The 19004-nt window shown below is 36.0% G+C and overlaps 1 protein-coding gene across 1 annotated transcript in view; it reads right to left on the bottom strand.

Annotated features, from left to right (window-relative positions):
* Positions 1-7923: 7923 nt before the first annotated feature.
* AADACL2 (arylacetamide deacetylase like 2) overlaps positions 7924-19004 on the bottom strand; it is a 38629-nt gene continuing 27548 nt past the window's right edge. The window contains exon 5 of the mRNA XM_069475352.1: positions 7924-8526. Coding sequence (XP_069331453.1) covers positions 7924-8526 — 603 coding nt within the window. The remainder of the gene's footprint in view (positions 8527-19004) is intronic.

A 19004-nucleotide genomic window follows, 5' to 3' on the forward strand; every position in this document is an offset into this window, starting at 1 on the left:
GAGAGAGGCAGAAACCACCTCTGGAGAGGAAGAGGCAAGAAAAAGACACTTTCCGTCTGCAATCAGAACAGCCCAGTGACTTGACTCTCAAACCAGTTTTGGGTCAAATTAATTCTCTGGGGCTGGACCCAACAGGAGCAGCCCCCCAGCTGAGGTAGCAAAATCCTGAACAACACATGACAGGCTCCCCCTAGTGACAGAGGAGGCAGCTCACCTGGTAGCTCACCTGTGTAGCAGTTCACCTGCTACACAGCCTAAGAACAGCACGCATGGCATGCCTCTATCCAGACTAAAGCTGAAAGAAGGGGATCTAAAGATTGATCCAGATGGGACAGGCTCAGTGAAAGAACTCTGGGAGTATAAAGAATCAAGCTGAAATCTTGCCCCCCAAAATGATTACCAGCTCTCTACCAATTGACACAAACCAGATTCAAAATAGCAACATGTCACAGGAAGAATTTCAAACATGGATCATAAATAAGCTGAATATTATGCAAGAAAAAATGGATAACCAACACAAAGAAACCACAAAAAAGATCCAGGACTTGGAAGAAAAATTGACTAGAGAAATCGAAATATTGAAGAAAAATCAAACTGAACTCTTGGAAATGAAGAATTTATTCAGGGAGCTACAAAACACAGTGGAAAGTCTCAAGAGCAGGGTAGATCAAACAGAAGAAAGAATCTCAGAGATCGAGGATAACACTTTCCAATTAAATAAGCCAGTCACAGAGATAGAGCAAAGAAATAAGAAAAAAGACCAGAGTCTACAAGAAATGTGGGATTATGCAAAGAAGCCTAACGTGAGAGTTATTGGCATTCCTGAGGGTGAAGAAGACAATAAACAAGGGTTGGATAAGCCATTTGAAGATATAATTGAGGAAAATTTCCCAGGCTTTGCCAAAACTCTAGATATACAGGTTCAAGAAGCTCAAAGAACCCCTGGGAGATTCATACCAAATAGGAAGACACCACGTGATGTAGTCAGCAGACTGACCAAAATATCCACTAAAGAGGCCCTTCTTCGAGCTGTAAGGAGAAAGAAACAAGTAACATACAAAGGAAAGCCCGTCCGAATTACGCCAGATTTCTCAACTGTAACCTTACAAGCAAGAAGAGATTGGGGCCCCATTCTCACTCTTATGAAACAGAATAATGCCCAGCCTAGAATCTTGTACCCAGCTAAGCTAAGTTTTCTATACGAAGGAGAAATTAAGACATTCTCAGATAAACAAAAACTCAGAGAATTCACCAAGACAAGACCAGCTCTCCAAGAAGTACTCAAAACAGAGTTACACACGGACCAGCACAAGAAAGACCCACGAATGTAAAACTACTCAAGAGATAAAGATCAAAACCCAGTTATCACAATGGCTCAAGAGAGAAAACATAACAATGAAGTTCCACCCAACAAGATGAACAAAAATCTTTCTCACTTATCAGTTATCTTATTAAATGTGAATGGATTGAATTCCCCACTCAAGAGACATAGACTGGCCCAATGGATAAAAAAATACAAGCCAAGTATCTGCTGTCTTCAGGAAACTCATCTAACCTACAAGAATGGATTTAGACTGAAAATAAAAGGGTGGAAATCAATATTTCAAGCAAGTGAAAGCCAAAAGAAAGCTGGCATGATGGTTTTAATCTCTGATAACTTAGTTTTTAAATCAACAAAAGTAATGAAAGACAAAGATGGTTACTATATACTGGTGAAGGGTACAATTCAACAAGAAGACATAACTATACTTAATATATATGCACCAAACTTAGGTGCACCCAGATTTATAAAGCAAACCCTACTTGATCTGAACCAAATGATAGATAACAATACTATAATAGCCGGAGACTTTAACATGCCGCTGACAGTACAGGACAGATCCTCCAAACAAAAAATAAACAAAGAAATAATGGGCTTAAATAGAATGCTAGAACAAATGGGCCTGACTGACATCTACCGTACATTCTACCCAAAATCCACTGAATATACTTTCTTCTCATCAGCTCATGGGACATTCTCCAAGATTGACCATATCCTAGGACATAAAGCATGTCTTAAAAAATTTAAAAATATAGAAATTATACCATGCATCTTCTCAGATCACAGTGGAATAAAAGTAATAATGAACCCTAACAGAAATTCTCATTCCTACTCAAAGTCACGGAAGCTAAAGAACCTTCTCCTGATTGATTATCTTATAAATGAAGAAATCAAGATGGAAATCAAAACATTCTTTGAATTAAATGACAAAGGAGACACAACTTATCAAAATATTTGGGACACAGCTAAAGCAGTCCTGAGAGGAAAATTCATTTTCATAAATGCCTATATCAAAAAGACAGAAAACTTACAAATAGAAAACCGAATGAATAGACTCAAATAGCTGGAGAAGGAAGAACAGACCGACCCCAAAGCCAGCAGAAGAGAAATTATTAAGATCAAATCAGAACTAAATGAAAAGGACAACAAAAAAAACATAAGGGAGATTAATAAATCAAAAAGTTGGTTCTTGGCTGGGCGCGGTGGCTCACGCCTGTAATCCTAGCACTCTGGGAGGCCGAGGTGGGCGGATCGTTTGAGCTCAGGAGTTCGAGACCAGCCTGAGCAAGAGTGAAACCCCATCTCTACTAAAAATAGAAAGAAATTATATGGACAGCTAAAAATATATATAGAAAACATTAGCCAGGCATGGTGGCACATGCCTGTAGTCCCAGCTACTCGGGAGGCTGAGACAGGAGGATCCCTTGAGCTCAGGAGTTTGAGGTTGCTGTGAGCTAGGCTGACGCCATGGCACTCACTCTAGCCTGGGCAACAGAGTGAGACTCTGTCTAAAAAAAAAAAAAAAAAAGTTGGTTCTTTGAAAAGATAAACAAAATAGACACACCTCTGGCTAGACTAACCAAGAGCAGGAAAGAACAATTTCTAATAACCTCCATCAGGAACATGAAAGGAGAAATCACGACTGATGCCACAGAGATACATAATATCATCTATGAATTCTACAAAAATCTTTATGCACACAAATTGGAAAATGTGGAGGAAATGGACAAATTTTTAGAAATACACAGCCTTCCCAGGCTCAACCAGGAAGAAATAGAATTCCTGAATAGACCAATATCTAGATCTGAAATCGAAACAGCAATAAAAAACCTTCCCAAAAAGAAAAGCCCTGGACCAGATGGGTTCACACCCGAATTTTACCACACCTACAAAGGAGAACTGGTGCCCATCCTACATAAACTATTCTCCAACATTGAGAAGGATGGAATTCTCCCCAACACATTTTACCAAGCCAACATAATTTTGATACCAAAACCAGGAAAAGATGCAACAAAAAAGAAAACTACAGACCAGTAACCCTTATGAATATAGATACAAGAATTCTCAGTAAAATCCTAGCAAATCAAATCCAAGTGCTTATCAAAAAAATAATCCATCACGACCAAGTGGGCTTCATCCCAGAGATGCAGGGATGGTTTAATATACGCAAATCTATAAATGTAATTCACCACATAAATAGAAGCAAAAGTAAAGACCATATGATCCTCTCAATAGATGCAGAAAAAGCATTTGACAAAATTCAACACCCTTTTATGATAAGAACGCTTAACAAAATAGGCATAGATGGAGCCTATCTAAAAATGATACAAGCCATATATGACAAACCCACAGCCAACATCATACTGAATGGGGAAAAATTGAAAGCATTCCCACTTCGAACTGGAACCAGACAAGGCTGCCCATTGTCCCCATTACTTTTCAACATAGTATTGGAAGTCCTTGCGAGAGCTATCGGGCAAGAGAGCAGAATCAAGGTAGTACAAATAGGGAAAGAAGAGATCAAACTCTCACTCTTTGCTGATGATATGATGTTATATCTAGAAAACCCCAAGGATTCAACCAAGAGACTCCTGGAATTGATCAATGAATACAGTAAAGTCTCAGGATACAAAATCAATACACAAAAATCAGAGGCATTCATATATGCCAATAACAGTCAATCGGAGGACCAAATTAAGGACTCAATACCCTTCAAAATAGCAACAAAGAAAATAAAATACCTAGGAATATATTTAACTAAGGGGGTAAAGGACGTCTATAGGGAGAACTATGAAGCACTGAGGAAGGACATTGCAGAGCATGTAAATAGGTGGAAAACCATACCACGCTCGTGAATCGGAAGAATCAACATTGTTAAAATGTCTATACTGCCCAAAGTGATATACACATTCAATGTAATCCCTATTAAATTGCCAACATCATTTTTCACAGACATAGAAAAAATAATTTTATGCTTTGTATGGAACCAGAGAAGACCCTGTTTAGCAAAAGCAATTTTAAGCAACAAAAACAAAATGGGAGGTATTAATTTGCCAGACCTCAAACTATACTAAAAGGTTGTGATTATTAAAACTGTTTGGTATTGGCACAAGTGCAGGGACACAGACCAGTGGAACAGAACAGAAAATCCAAATATAAAACCATCCTCATATAGCCATCTAATCTTTGACAAAGCAGACAAAAACATACTCTGGGGAAAAGATTCCTTATTCAATAAATGGTGCTGGGAAAACTGGATAGCCACATGTAGAAGACTAAAACAAGACCCACAGCTTTCACCTCTCACAAAAATCAAATCACGGTGGTTAACAGACTTAAACCTTAGGTGTGAAACGATTAGAATTCTAGAAGAAAATGTAGGAAAGACTCTTACAGACATTGGCCTAGGCAAAGAATTTATGAACAAGACCCCTAAGGCAATCACAACAACAACAAAAATAAATAAATGGGACCTGATTAAATTAAAAAGCTTCTGCACAGCCAAAGAAACAGTCACGAGAATAAACAGACCACCCACAGAATGGGAAAAAATTTTCATATACTACACATCAGATAAAGGACTGATAACAAGAATCTACTTAGAACTCAGGAAAATCAGTAAGAAAAAATCAAACAACCCTATCAAAAAGTGGGCAAAGGACATGAATAGAAATTTTTCAAAAGAAGATATAAGAATGGCTAACAAACATGTGAAAAAATGTTCAACATCTCTAATCATCAGGGAAATGAAAATCAAAACCACAATGAGATATCACTTAACTCCAGTGAGAATGGCCTATATCAAAAAGTCCCAAAACAATACATGTTGGCATGGATGCGGAGAGACAGGAACACTCATACACTGCTAGTGGGACTGTAAACTAGTACAGCCCCTGTGGAAAGCAATATGGAGATACCTTAAACAGATTCAAGTAGACCTACCATTCAATCCAGCAATCCCATTATTGGGCATCTACCCAGAAGAACAAAAATCATTCTATAAAAAAGACACCTGTACCCGAATGTTTATAGCAGCACAATTCACAATTTCAAAGATGTGGAAACAACCCAAATGCCCATCAATTCATGAATGGATTAGTAAAATGTGGTATATGTATACCATGGAGTATTACTCAGCTATAAGAAATAACGATGATATGGCATCTCTTTGGTTCTCCTGGAAAGAATTGGAACCCATTCTATTAAGTGAAGTATTACAAGAATGGAAAAATATGCACCACATGTACTCACCAGCAAATTGGTTTCCCTGATCATCACCTAAGTGCACATTTGGGAATAACACCAATTGGGTATCAGACAGAGGTGAGGGCTTAGGGGAGGGGATGGGTGTATACCTACGTGATGAGTGCAATGTGCACTGTCTAGGGAATGGACACGCTTGAAGCTCAGACTCGGGGGGATGGGGGGGCATGGGCAATATATATAACCTGAACTTTTGTACCCCCATAATAAGCTAAAAGAAAAAAAAAGAAAATGTCATGTATGAGAAAAAAAAAAAAAAGGAAGCAAATGGGAAGAGGACATGCAAAAAAATGTAAACTATTTTCAATAATCACACTGCTGATGGTATTGGTGTGCTGTCCTGAAAATGATTGCTATGTAATGTGTGATAAAACAGATGAACAACTGTATAATCATTTTATTGTCTCCAGTGTGAGAACCAGGAAACTCAGTGTGAAAAAAAGAAGATACAGATATACAGTAGAAATGTTAACAAACAAATCAATTTCTATGTTTACAAAAAATTTTGTTTGGTTTATAGGCTGTCAAAATTGTAATTTTTAATTGCCTTCTGAAAAATGGATATTTGACGATAATGTCTGTTATCAACTAAACGAGTTAGATATCTGAGTTGCTCTTGGGTCAACTGGTTTGTAGATTTTCACACATACATACACACAGACACACATTTCTTACCACATTTTCAACTTCTTAACTTGATTCAACTGATTATTGTTTTCACAGCAATAAATCTGCAGGCTTTTTTGTTAATGATTCCACTTAAAAGAGGGCTGCAGAAGTGATTTATTATTTGGCTAATTTGAGATGAAATATTTGAGTTTTTTGGAAAAGCTTTTCTACTCTATTCAGATATGCTTCATTTATCAAGTGCATATTTAGATTATATTCTTGAATTATAGTATGATCTGCTATCTTTTAAAAAAAATAAAATTTCACTAAAAATGTTTTTAAAAATGGTCTCCTGGCTGGGCGCAGTGCCCCAGGCCTGTAATCCAAGCAGTCTGAGAGGCTGAGGCAGGAAGATCACTTGAGGTCAGGAGTTTGAGACCAACCTGAGCAAGAGCAAGACCCATATCTATTAAAAATAGAAAACATTAGCCAGGAGTGGTGGTGTACACCTGTAGTCTCAGCCACTAGGAAGGCTGAGGCAGGAGGATCGCTTGAGCCCAGGAGTTTGAGGTTGCTGTGAGCTAGGCTGACACCACGGCACTCTAGCCCAGGTGACAGAGAGAAACTCTGTCTCAAAAAAATAAATAAATAAATAAATAATAAAATAAAATAAAAAAGATCTTCTAAAGGATACCTACATCCTAATCCCTGAATGTTACTTTATATATGAAAGGGGGGAGGGTATTTGCAAATGTAATTAATTAAGGATCTTGAGATGGGAGAGTATCCAGAATTATCTCCCAGGTGGACCCTCCTAAATGAAAACCCATGTATCTTTCTAAGAGTGAGATAGATAGAGATTTAACACAGGCAGAGAAGGCCATGGGAAGATGAAGCAGAGAGATTTGAAGATGCTGGCTTTCTAGAGTGAAGTCACCTGGCTATAGTCAAAGAATACCAGCAGCCACCAGAAGATTTAAGAGGCAAAGAGCTTCTTCCTGAGGGTCAGAGGGAATGTGGCTCTTGCCAATGCCTTGGTTTTGGCCCAGTTATACTAATTTTGTACTTTAGGCCCCCAGAACTGTAAGAGAATAAACTTGTGTGGTTTTCAGCAACCGAGTTTGAGGTAATTTGTTACAACGGCCACAGGAAAATAAAACAGGGCCCCCTAGGGTTTATCTGGGTCAATGATTTCCATACATTTTTAGCAGCAATTTTGTTCCTTGTTTTTTTCTCTTTCCACTCACTACTACAATTTCTGTGCCTATCTGAGAACTATATTCCCTAATTTGCCAATATCATTCTTATTTCTCAACTTTAATCAATGTTGGTCCCTATTAGGATCAACATAATTATAATAAATTATAAGTAAGGGGGAAATAGGCAGAATTACCACATTTTACATACACACGGTCTGCAAGTCAGAATTTTTTTGTCATTTATTTATTTTAAATTAGGAGAAAAATACACAGCCAAAAATTATTTTTATAAGCAGGTTTCTGCTGCTTGTGAATTCTCTCAAAAGGATTTATTATATATTTGTAGCAAATATGTCCTTGAAAATTAAATTCTTCCTCAGCCCCGTCTAAGTGTTCAAGGACACACAGTAACTGTTACAACTGATTCAAATCTAGATTTAGACAGCACAAATGACATTTGTCTTTGCACAACTATAAAATATCACAAATTACAACTCACTAAGTAAGGGCCCATACATATACATTACATATTTATAAATTCTTTTCCAGCCAACTAACATACAAATCTCTTATCCTAAAACCTAGACGTAAATAAAGTGGTGGTGTCATGAATAATAAAGCTCCATGAATTCCATTCTCAATATGGTCATGAGTAACTTGAACTCCAACATTTCGAAGTCTCGAAACAAACATAAGTCCATCATCTCTTAAGATATCATATTCACAGGTAAGAATATAGGTTAGTGGCAAATTCTGTAACTGGGAATCATTGGCCAACAAGGGCGATGCTCTGACATCCGTAAGTGCTGGCAATGAATAACCAGGGTTTCCAAGAAGTGGTTCAGTATAAACACGGTCCTTTCTATATTTCTCAGGAAGAAGAATACTCCAGTTAACAAACTTAAACAGATGTTTTGACTCCAGAGGCATGTATTGGTTTCTTTTTACTGCCTGGGGAAATGTTTCATCCTCAGTTAAATATGAACTCACAAGTGTTATGGCCATGTCCCTTGTCAGAAGTATACCATGTTCATATTCTTGGAAAGATGGTAGATAGGAATCAATTATCTGTAAGGCTGGGTAAATTAAAGCTTGTGTCTTGATTTTATGTTTCATTTCAGGATCATTCTGTATCTGAAAAAAATATAATATTCTGTCAGGCAAAAATTTCCAAAATGCCAGAGGAATGAAATTTATTTTTAATCACTTAAGCAATCATGAGGTAAACAAGTCTACATACATTGATGTGATATATCATAATTATTTTAAAAATATTTGTAATATCTATCAATAGTTCAAAAATGTCAAACCCATTTCAACATTAAAGTTTTTAAAATATTGGTTGTGTGTGTTAGGAAAAAAGAGAAAGAATGAGGGAGGAAAGGAGAGATAAATAGAGGCAGTAAGTCACAAGAGGAGAAAGACACATATAATAATTTTTTTTTGTCAAAAGTCAACAATAGAAATAACCAAATCCTAAATATTATATTTCTGGGGGAAATTGACAGTTTATGTGTTTGTAAAAACTCATCTTGACTAAAGTAATAAAGGTGAATGGAATAAACATAACTATTAAATAATATCAACTTATTTAAAATTTTTAAAAGATATTTAAAATTTTTTATATTTTTAAAAATTTAGTCCAATTTTAAAATAACTTTTTTGGCTGCTAGGCAAACATTCTCAACATCATATCATAATTTTTTTTTTTTTTTGAGACAGAGTCTCTCTCTGTTGCCCAGGCTAGAGTGCTGTGGCATCAGCCTAGCTCACAGCAACCCCAAACTCCTGGGCTCAAGCAATCCTTCTGCCTCAGCCTCCCGAGTAGCTGGGACTACAGGCATGTGCCACCATGCCCAGCTAATTTTTTCTATATATTTTTAGTTGTCCAGCTAATTTCTTTCTATTTTTAGTAGAGATGGGGTCTCGCTCTTGCTCAGGCTGGTCTCGAACTCCTGAGCTCAAACGATCCGCCCATCTCGGCCTCCCAGAGTGCTAGGATTACAGGCATGAGCCACCACACCGGGCCCACACCATAATTTTTAAGAAACATTATCCAAATGCAAAAGTACATGGACCAAACTGAAAAAAAAAAAAAAAGCCAGTTGATAAGCATCTTATGAGAGAATGGTGCAGTGTTTAGGAAACAAGATGTAGAAGATTATGAAAAAACTTGTTGATGTTCACAAAGTTCAATGTGCAAGGGAAAACTGTGGAATATTTGATAAGAAGTTTCTTTTCCTTTACAAAGAGAAAGGGCATTTTGAACTCTGTGACCCTGTAGACTGCAGTAGAGAACCTTGAATTAATCTGCCAGGAATAATTGTCTCAGCTAGAGTCTGGCATCTGCAACAATGGCATCTGGACAAATGGAAATACCTGATGCTGCACCAAGTAAAAGGCTCCGTACCAGAGTATGTCTCTAAGTCAACCTCTCATCACAGTGGCTGGCTAGGCTCAAAGGAGGAACTAAATTGAAACCCAAGAGCCACTTCAGAAAGGGAGATGGCATCCTACCACCTCCACAATGCACTTCCAAGATGCTAGAGGTTTAACAACTGTAGAATGAGAATGAAATGAAACAAAGTCCTCTGACAGAAACTCTCTTAGATCCCAAATCTCTCCCCAGTGCCTTTAGGTAGATGATATACTAACCAAAGAAGATTATCACCAATATCCTATACTCAGTCATCCCACTCTGAATCTCACCAATCTAAGAAAAAAACAGAGACCACATATACAAATCTCTTTTACCTCTTTCAGGCTAATTAGCACTTTCCCCTTATCATATAAAATATTCATAATGGATCTTTCTATTTCATTTTGAATTCTACAAACATTAACATGATATCTAAGGTATCATTTGTTTCCCTTACTGGGCCTAAGATAGTAAAATATTTAATATAGTATGAAAATGATGAAAAATATCAAATAAGTGAATATTGCCTGATTTATAATTTTAAAAAAATTGATACATAATATTTTACATATTTATGAGATACATGTGAGTATTTATTACATGCATAGACTGTGTAATGATCAAATCAGGGTATTTGGGTTATCCATCACTTTGAGTATTTATCATTTCTATATGTTGGGATTATTTTAAGTTCTGTCTTCTAGCTACTTTGAAATATACAATACATTGTTGCTAATTATAGTCACCTTGGTCTGCTATGGAAGCTTAAAACTTACATCTTCTATCTAACTGTATATTTGTACCCATTAACCAATCTTTTCCTCTCCCCCACTCACACACCCTTTCCGGCCTCTGGTATCTATCATTCTATTCTCTACCTCTGTGAGATCAACTTTGTTAGCTCCCATATATCAGTGAGAACATGTGCTATTTGTCTTTTTGTGCCTGGCTTATTTCACTTAACATTATGACCTCCAGTTCCATTCATGTTGCTGCAGATGACATGATTTCATTCTTTATCATGGCTGATTATATTTTATTGTGTATATATACCACATTTTCTTTATCTTTTCACCCATGGTTGGACACTTAGGTTGATTCCATTTCTCTGCTACTGTGAATAGTGCTGCACAAAACCTGTAAGTACAGCTATCCCTTTGTTATACTGATTTATTTCCCTTTGCAAAAATATCCAGTAGTGAGATTGGTCCATTGTGCAGTGGTTCTATTTTTAGTTTTTTGATACAGCTCCGTGCTGTTTTTCATAGTGCTATACTACTTTACCTTCCCACCAACAGTATGTAAGAATTTTCCTTCTTTTTTTATTTTATTTTATTTCAGAAATATTATTCCCTTTTTTATTTCTGATTTTTTTTATTTGGGTTTTCTCTCTTTTTTTCTTGGTTAATCTAGCAAGTGGTTTATTGATTTTGCTTATCTTTTCCAAAAACCAACTTTTCATTTCATTGATCCTTTGTATTTTTTGTCTTTATTTTGTTAAGTTCTGCTTTGATCTTTATATTTCTTTTCATCTACTAATTTTGAATTTGGTTTGTTCTTGCTTTTCTAGTCCCTTAAGGTGCATTGTTAGATTGTTTATTTGAAACCTTTTATATTTTTTGATGTAGGTGCTTATTCCTATAACCTTCTCTCTTTGGATTGCTTTTGCTATATCCCATAGGTTTTGGTGTGTTATGTTTCAATCTTCGTTTGTTTCAAGATTTTTTTCTTCCCTTCTTAATTTCTTCCTTGACCCAGTGGTTATTCAGAAGCATGTTTTTTAATTTCCATTAATTTGTACAGTTTCCACAGTTTCTATTGTTACTGACTTCTAGTTTTATTCCACTGTGGTTTGAGAAGATATTTGATATGATTTTAATTTTCTAAAATTTGTTGTAACTTGTTTGTAGCCTAACACATGGGTTATCCTGGAGAACGTTCCATGTGCTGATTAGAGGAATGTGTATTCTACAGCTGTTGGATGAAATGTTCTGTAAACAACCATTAGGTCCATTTGGTCTAATGTGCAGTTTAAATTCAAATTCTTTTGTTAATTTTCTGTCTAAGTGATCTGTTTAATGCTGAGAGTGGGATGTTAAAGTCTTCAACTATTACTGTATTATAGTCTCTCTCTTTAGATTTGATAATATTTGATTTATATGTCTGGGTGCTGTGCTGTTGGGTGCATTTTATTATAGAATTGTTACATCTTCTTTCTGAGATGATCCCCTTTATCATCATGTGATGACTTTCTCTGTCATTTTTTACTGTTTTTGGCCTAAAGTCTATTTTATCCAATATAAGCATAGCCACTGCTGATAACTTTTTGTTTCTGTTTGCATGGGATATCTTTTTCTATCCCTCTACTTTCAGTCTATATGTTGGGTGAAGACAGGTAAGATGTGTTACTTGTAAGCAACATACAGATGAATCATGTTTTTTTCATCCATTAAGCTAGTCTATATCTTTTAAGTGGAAATTTAATCTGTTTACAGTCAAGATTATTATTGCTATGTGGGGTCTCATTTCTGTCATTTTATTGTTTGTTTTCTGGCTGTTTTCTATCTTTTGTTCCTTTCTTTGTTATTTTTTACCATTGTGGTTTGGTGATTTTTCTATAGTGATAACATTTTAATTTTTTTATTCCTTCCTTGTGCATTTCTATTATCAGTGGGTTTTATATTTCTGTGTATTTTCATGATGGTATGTATCATTCTTCATTTCTGGGCATAGGACTTTTTAAGCATTTCTTATAGGGCTGTTCTAGTGGTGAAGAATTCCCTCAGCTTTTGCTTATCTAGGAAAGACTTTACTTCTCCTTCATTTGATTGATAACTTTTCTGGGAATTATATTCTTGGTTGGCAGTTTTTTTCTTCCAGCACTTTGAATATCATCCCATTTTCTCCTGGCCTATAAGGTTTATGCTGAGAAATCCATTGGTAGTCTAATCAGAGTTCCTTTATAGAGCATTTGATGCTTTTCTCTTGTTTTTAGCATTCTGTCTCTGTCTTTGACTTTAGAGATTTTAACTATAATGTGTTGTACAGAAGAGATTTTTACATTATATTTATTTGGGGATATCTCAGCTTCTTATATTGGGATGTTTAAATCTCTTGCTAGACTTCTGAAATTTTTACTTATTATTTCTTAAAGTAGATACTCTAACTCTTTCACTTTTTCTTCACCTTCTGGGACTCTGAAAATTTGAATATTTTATCACTTTATTTTATCCCATATGTCATATAGCCTTTGCTCATTCCTCTTTACTCTTTTTTCTTTACTTTTGTCTGACTGTGTTATTTCAAAAGATCTATCAGAGAAGGGATTCTCCCTGACTTTATGCCCTGTGTTATTCCACGATTCAACTGTGAAGCCCATTAAAGGCAGTAATCTGCCATGGACACCTGTGCTTAGTATAAAGTCCACTCCAGACAGTCTGAGGCATTACTGAATGCTCTCCCATACCCCAAGTATCCTGTGACCATTTAAAAAGCATGGAACTGTCTTACAATGGTAGGTTCCCCCTGCCAAGTGGCTATATTACAAACCCTGCATTTTGCCTCTCATCATCCACAGCCCTTCTTAACCCAATCACTGGTTCACAAGGAGCACTACCATCTAGCTCCCTAGTTTTAGTGTGTGGTATTCGAAGTCCTGCATGTCCACACCAACTTATCCATGGCCTGTCATCCAAGGAAGGATGGATGCAAGCAAAATATTAATTTGTTATTAGAGAAGTTTCTACTTTACTAGTGATTAAGTTTTGCTAACCAAACTTAGCTTACTCATTATTTTTAATCCAGACCACCTAAGCTTCAATAGCAATAGTGATTGCTACCCCTACTAATTTTCCTTTCCATCAACCACCCCTCCCTCTCCCCATACCCAGTTCCAATAACATACAGTCAATGAGTATCTATATAGATTATGAATCACCATGAAGAACTTCCAATACGGGAGGATTTTTTCCCTCCTAGTGCAGATATTTCAATCATGCTAGAGCTGAAAAACTCCAATACAAACTATTAATAGATAGAGCCCTTCAAAGAGTCCAAGATGATCAACCTGCTTTCCTCCTTGGAAATTTACCCTGTCTCTCTCTGGGCCTTATTCCTCCCTCAAAATTTTCATCTCCCACTTTATGTCCTAAAAGCAAGACAGTAATACAACTCAAAAGTGCTAGGCTCATGGTGATACCACATCCACGAGCAATACCCAGTCAAATAGGAAGGAAGACCTGAAATCAGTGTTGCTTAGTGGTTAACATTTTCATATCTGAGTTTTAGCCCTGGATTTATGACACATTAACTCCATACTTTAAACAAGTTACTTAACCTCATAAAACCTTAGTTTCCTGATCTCTAAAATTAATATAACATTAGTAAATATGACATATGGTTTTTATGGGGCTTATATAAGCATTTAAAGTACAGTTCTGAGCATATGGCAAACACTCAGTAAATGTTAACTATGTGTATTGTTATCATTGAAACAAATGTAAAATAAACCCAACAGTCCGTCCTTGAAATGCTTCAGAAAATGTTTGTTGATCATCCAGCAAGCAAACCATGGGAAATATTGGCTTGGCTCTATTTCATTTGAGGATGCAGAGATGGTGTCTGGGTAGGCATCTTAATAACCTGTACATAAACCACAGCTCTAAACTCAAAAGCCTTCTGAAAAACATACCTTGCCCCCAACTTCATGTAAGTATTACTCTATAATAGTGGAGCATTGTGATACACTGTTTCTTTTCATCATTTCAATTGCTTGCTCAATCTGATCTGTTATCAAATTCTCTATTTTCATTTCACTTATTTCTTGTGAATAGATGTTTTGACCAGATGTTTCAAACACAGACCTAGCTCCCAGAAGCTCACTTTGGAACAGAACCCGCCCACGTTTTAGAGATGTCATGATCATTAATATTCAATGAGCAGTTTTTTCAGGAAGACATCTTGAGACATTTAACTTCTTCTTGTTTACATCACAAAACCCTCAAACCCATCCTCCCATCCATACTACTTGACTCCTCTTTATTAATAATCCCCCAAACCAAATAGCTCCCAGGCCTGTAAACTCTTATTTATATTTCACTAATTCATCCACTTTTCTCCATTCTCACTGCCACCACCTTAATTTATAACATTCTATTTGTTGCACAAAGTATTGCACTTCTTTTCCTACTGCTCTCTTTTCCACTCTATCCCACTTTCCAATCTAATCTCCATTTGCAACAGTATTTTTTAGTACAAATGTAATTAAAACTCTTCAATGACTTAGAGTCAAGTAAAAAAGTCTCACAATACCCTTCCATAATTTGCCTCTGCCAACCTCTCTAACCTTATCTCTTACCATACTTTCCTCCTTTCCTCTAATGTGGAATCTGTGGATTTCTTTTATTTCTTTGGACAAGGAGCCAAGGAAAGAAACAGACAGTGACTACATAAACAAAGAGGAGAAAAATGAATCCACCAACACCCTGCTCTGGCAACTCGCAAAACCAAATCTAATTCCAAAGATAAGCAATCAATCGTTCCTGATTACAGAGACATTCAGACCTAGTGTCTTTATTTAATCTCTAAATTTGCTCCACAGAGACACACTGAGGATAATCTGTGAGACTGTGTTCTGTTACACAATGGGTCCAGTTAAAGAAAGTTCCTAATCATAGTAGGTTGAAGAGTGGCAGAGCAGTTAAACCCTGAGATATTCTGAAGGGCAGAGGAAGAAAAACAGCAAGAGCACAGGTATGATGACATGATTTGGAAATACAGAGATTTAAAAAAAATGTTGTCTCAGATTCCAAAACACTTAGAGTTTGGTTGGTGATTTGCACATGCAACAAGTAATAAGATAATAACTGTACTGTAGATATGTATAAACTTCTACTGATAATGTAAAGATAATATAGAATAGGTTTGCCTGGAGGTGTTTCTGAAGCTTATGGAGCATCTAAATATAGAAATCTATTTGGATATATGGGTTTTAAGCTCAGGAGAGCGGTGCTTTCAGTAAAAGGTATAGATTTGAGAGTCTTCATCAGATAAATCAGGCAGAGAGTGAGATAAAAGATAGAATGATCAAGGATTGTAGCCTAGGAAATACAAAATTTAAAGGAGTACAGAGAAGTTTACATCACATAAAATTCAATGGAAGAGAGGTTAGAGGAGAACAAAGAGAGGGTGCTATTACAGATGCCATAGAAAGGAAAAGTTTTCTAAGATAAAGGTTCGCAAGAGTTTTATTTTTTTTTATTTATTTATTTTATTTTTTGAGACAGAGTCTCACTCTGTTGCCCAGGCTAGAGTGAGTGCCCTGGCGTCAGCCTAGCTCACAGCAACCTCAAACTCCTGAGCTCAAGGGATCCTCCTGTCTCAGCCTCCCAAGTAGCTGGGACTACAGGCATGTGCCACCATGCCCGGCTAATTTTTTCTATATATATTTTTAGCTGTCCATATAATTTCTTTCTATTTTTAGTAGAGATGGGGTTTCACTCTTGCTCAAGCTGGTCTCGAATTCCTGAGCTCAAACGATCCACCCGCCTCGGCCTCCCAGAGTGCTAGGATTACAGGCGTGAGCCACCGCGCCCGGCCCGAAAGAGTTTTAAATGATGGAAAGAGGTTATTAAATACACATCTAGGAACGACACCAATCGGATATCAGACTGAGGTGGGGGTGGGGGAGGGGATGGGTGTATGCCTACCAATGAGTGCATTGCGCACCGTTTGGGGAATGGTAAGGCTTGAAGGTGCTGACTCGGGAAGGGGGGTGGGGAAGGGAGGGATATATACCTACATGATGGGTGCAACGTGCACTATCTGGGGAACAGACACACCTGGAGCTCTGACTTGGGGAGAAAGGTGGTACATGGGCAACGTATGTAACCTGCAATTCTATATCCCCCATAACAATAAGATGAAAAAAAAAAAAAAAAATAACCTAATGTAATTCATAAATAAAAAAATAAAAAAGAATAAAAGAAAAAAAAAAAGAAAAGAGGTTATTTAAAATGTGAATAACAAAATATGTCCTTGGATTTAGGGGAAAAAAAGAGGTCATTGACAAACTTAGCCTCAGCAAGTTAAAAGGAATGGCCAGAGGAAAACACAAACTGATAACTGAGGAAGATACACATTATGAGGGTGTGGGAAATGGGAGTATAATTTGATATTAATTGAAGTTGGATATATAAAGAAAGACTAGTGATAGGACAGAACATTGGATAAATGGTTAAGAAAGGTTTATTAGCTTTGTCTTTCTTTTCTGTTTTTTCTTTTAATATGAGAAAGCCTAAATATGGTTACATACTAAAGTGAAAGAGCAAATAAAGTTAGAGATTTTGAAGATAGTGGACAAAAATTTTACAACTTTTAGAGAAAGATCCCTGAAGAGGTGGGAGATGAGAGGAAAATAACCCAGCAGAGGTGGAGGAATAATTTTCGATAATAAAAAAAAACAAAAGAGAAGACAATAAACACATAAACATATGAAGAGAAATTGTGTCTGATGGTTGGTTGGTTTTTGTATTGGTTTTGGAAGTAATACAGGATTTAAAGGAGGTGTATACCTGGGAGCCATTTGGCCATTATTTGTTTAAGAAAATATGTTTCACACTGTAGATAATAGACTGAAAAAATAAGCTTGTCAATAAAAACTAATTTTAAGTTAGAAGTCTTTTAGAGGAGAGAGAGGGATCAGGAAGAAAGAGAGAGAGAAAGAGAGAAAGGGAGATTCTTTACATAGTATTCTTTATCTGGCTAATATAACCATCCCTTACCCTTAAACTTTCATGTAAAATAACCCAGCTACTTAAGAAAAATAGTGCTTCATTAAAATTACCGTCAACATAATCATGGACCAGTTGGAATCTAAAATTCTGTAGCATGGATACAAGTATAGTTCTATTATCTGTTATGAGTTCATGTTAAAAGGTAAGGATGTAAGTTAGTGACAAATTAATTACATTATTGTGAACTCTTGTCACCAATGGTGAGAAGAAAAATAATTATCCCAAACCTGAGAAAGATAAAATTATGATGGCTTAATTTCTGATTTCATGTTGGAGTAAAATAACTTTCTTAACTGCCAAATTGACCTCCATCTGTCCACTACCAAGTAAAGCAACTTTGCTGTAATAGTCCATCAGATGAACAGCTTTCAAATGTCAAAGAGTAATAGCCCTACAAATTTCAGGCTTGCACTGTTGATGATAAGGGTATTTTAGTTTTACAGACCTGAGGAAGTTAGCCAGTATTTATTTAATCTAGCAATCATATTGAGATATTTCTTTTTCTAGGATGAGGAAGTACATCCCAAGACAAATTACTTTCCCTAGACATGTATTCCACTTGACAGAAATAAGAGAGAAAGAGCTATTGCTAACTGACCCATAGTAGAATAGTTGAGAAATCTCTCAGTCTTAGGAGAGGGTTACTCAGTCTAAGACCTCACAAATAATGACAGATCCCATTGCAGGCCCTCACAGAAGCTTATGCAATTCATCTTATTCAGTTAGCACACATGGATAGAAGCTTTTAGAGCAATGGTGATGCAAGATTCAAAGTAACAGAAGACAGATATTTCTGTTTTTAATGGAATTTCAGGTGGCCTGTATAACAGTGAGATGCTGTGATTACTCAGAGGCAAACAAACAAAAATGACAGAAACTAGCATACATACTAATGAAAATCATCTCATGTCTAAAGATGCTGCATGTCAATCATGTTTTCTTTTTACAGAAAAAAGCATCACCATTAGCAATCATTTCTGATTAATATTTGCTATTAAAATTATTTTGAAAAAATAATTTTTTATATTTTTTAAGAAGTATCTGATATGTAAGATCATATATAGCCATAGAAATATGGCATTGAGATGTCATAGAAATATTGTTGTAAATAGGATCAGGATATTCTATTACAACCTTATGATAAATGATAAAAATTAATAGGAATAGTATATTTAGAAAGGCCAAAACTATCAACCTGAATAAGTAGAGATGTAGAACATCTTTTATAAATTACCTACATTGAAATATATATATTTTTAAATCTAAAACAGAATGGCTTAATAATTTCTTCAAAGTATTGAATTAAATCACATTATTTTCTGAAATTATGATCCTAAATGAATACAAGTATTGCAAAGATTACTTTAAAATAAAATGTAGCTGTGAAATTGGATTTAAAT

Source organism: Eulemur rufifrons, chromosome 7 (genome assembly GCF_041146395.1).
Source record: "Eulemur rufifrons isolate Redbay chromosome 7, OSU_ERuf_1, whole genome shotgun sequence".
In the NCBI taxonomy this organism is placed as follows: Eukaryota; Metazoa; Chordata; class Mammalia; order Primates; family Lemuridae; genus Eulemur; species Eulemur rufifrons.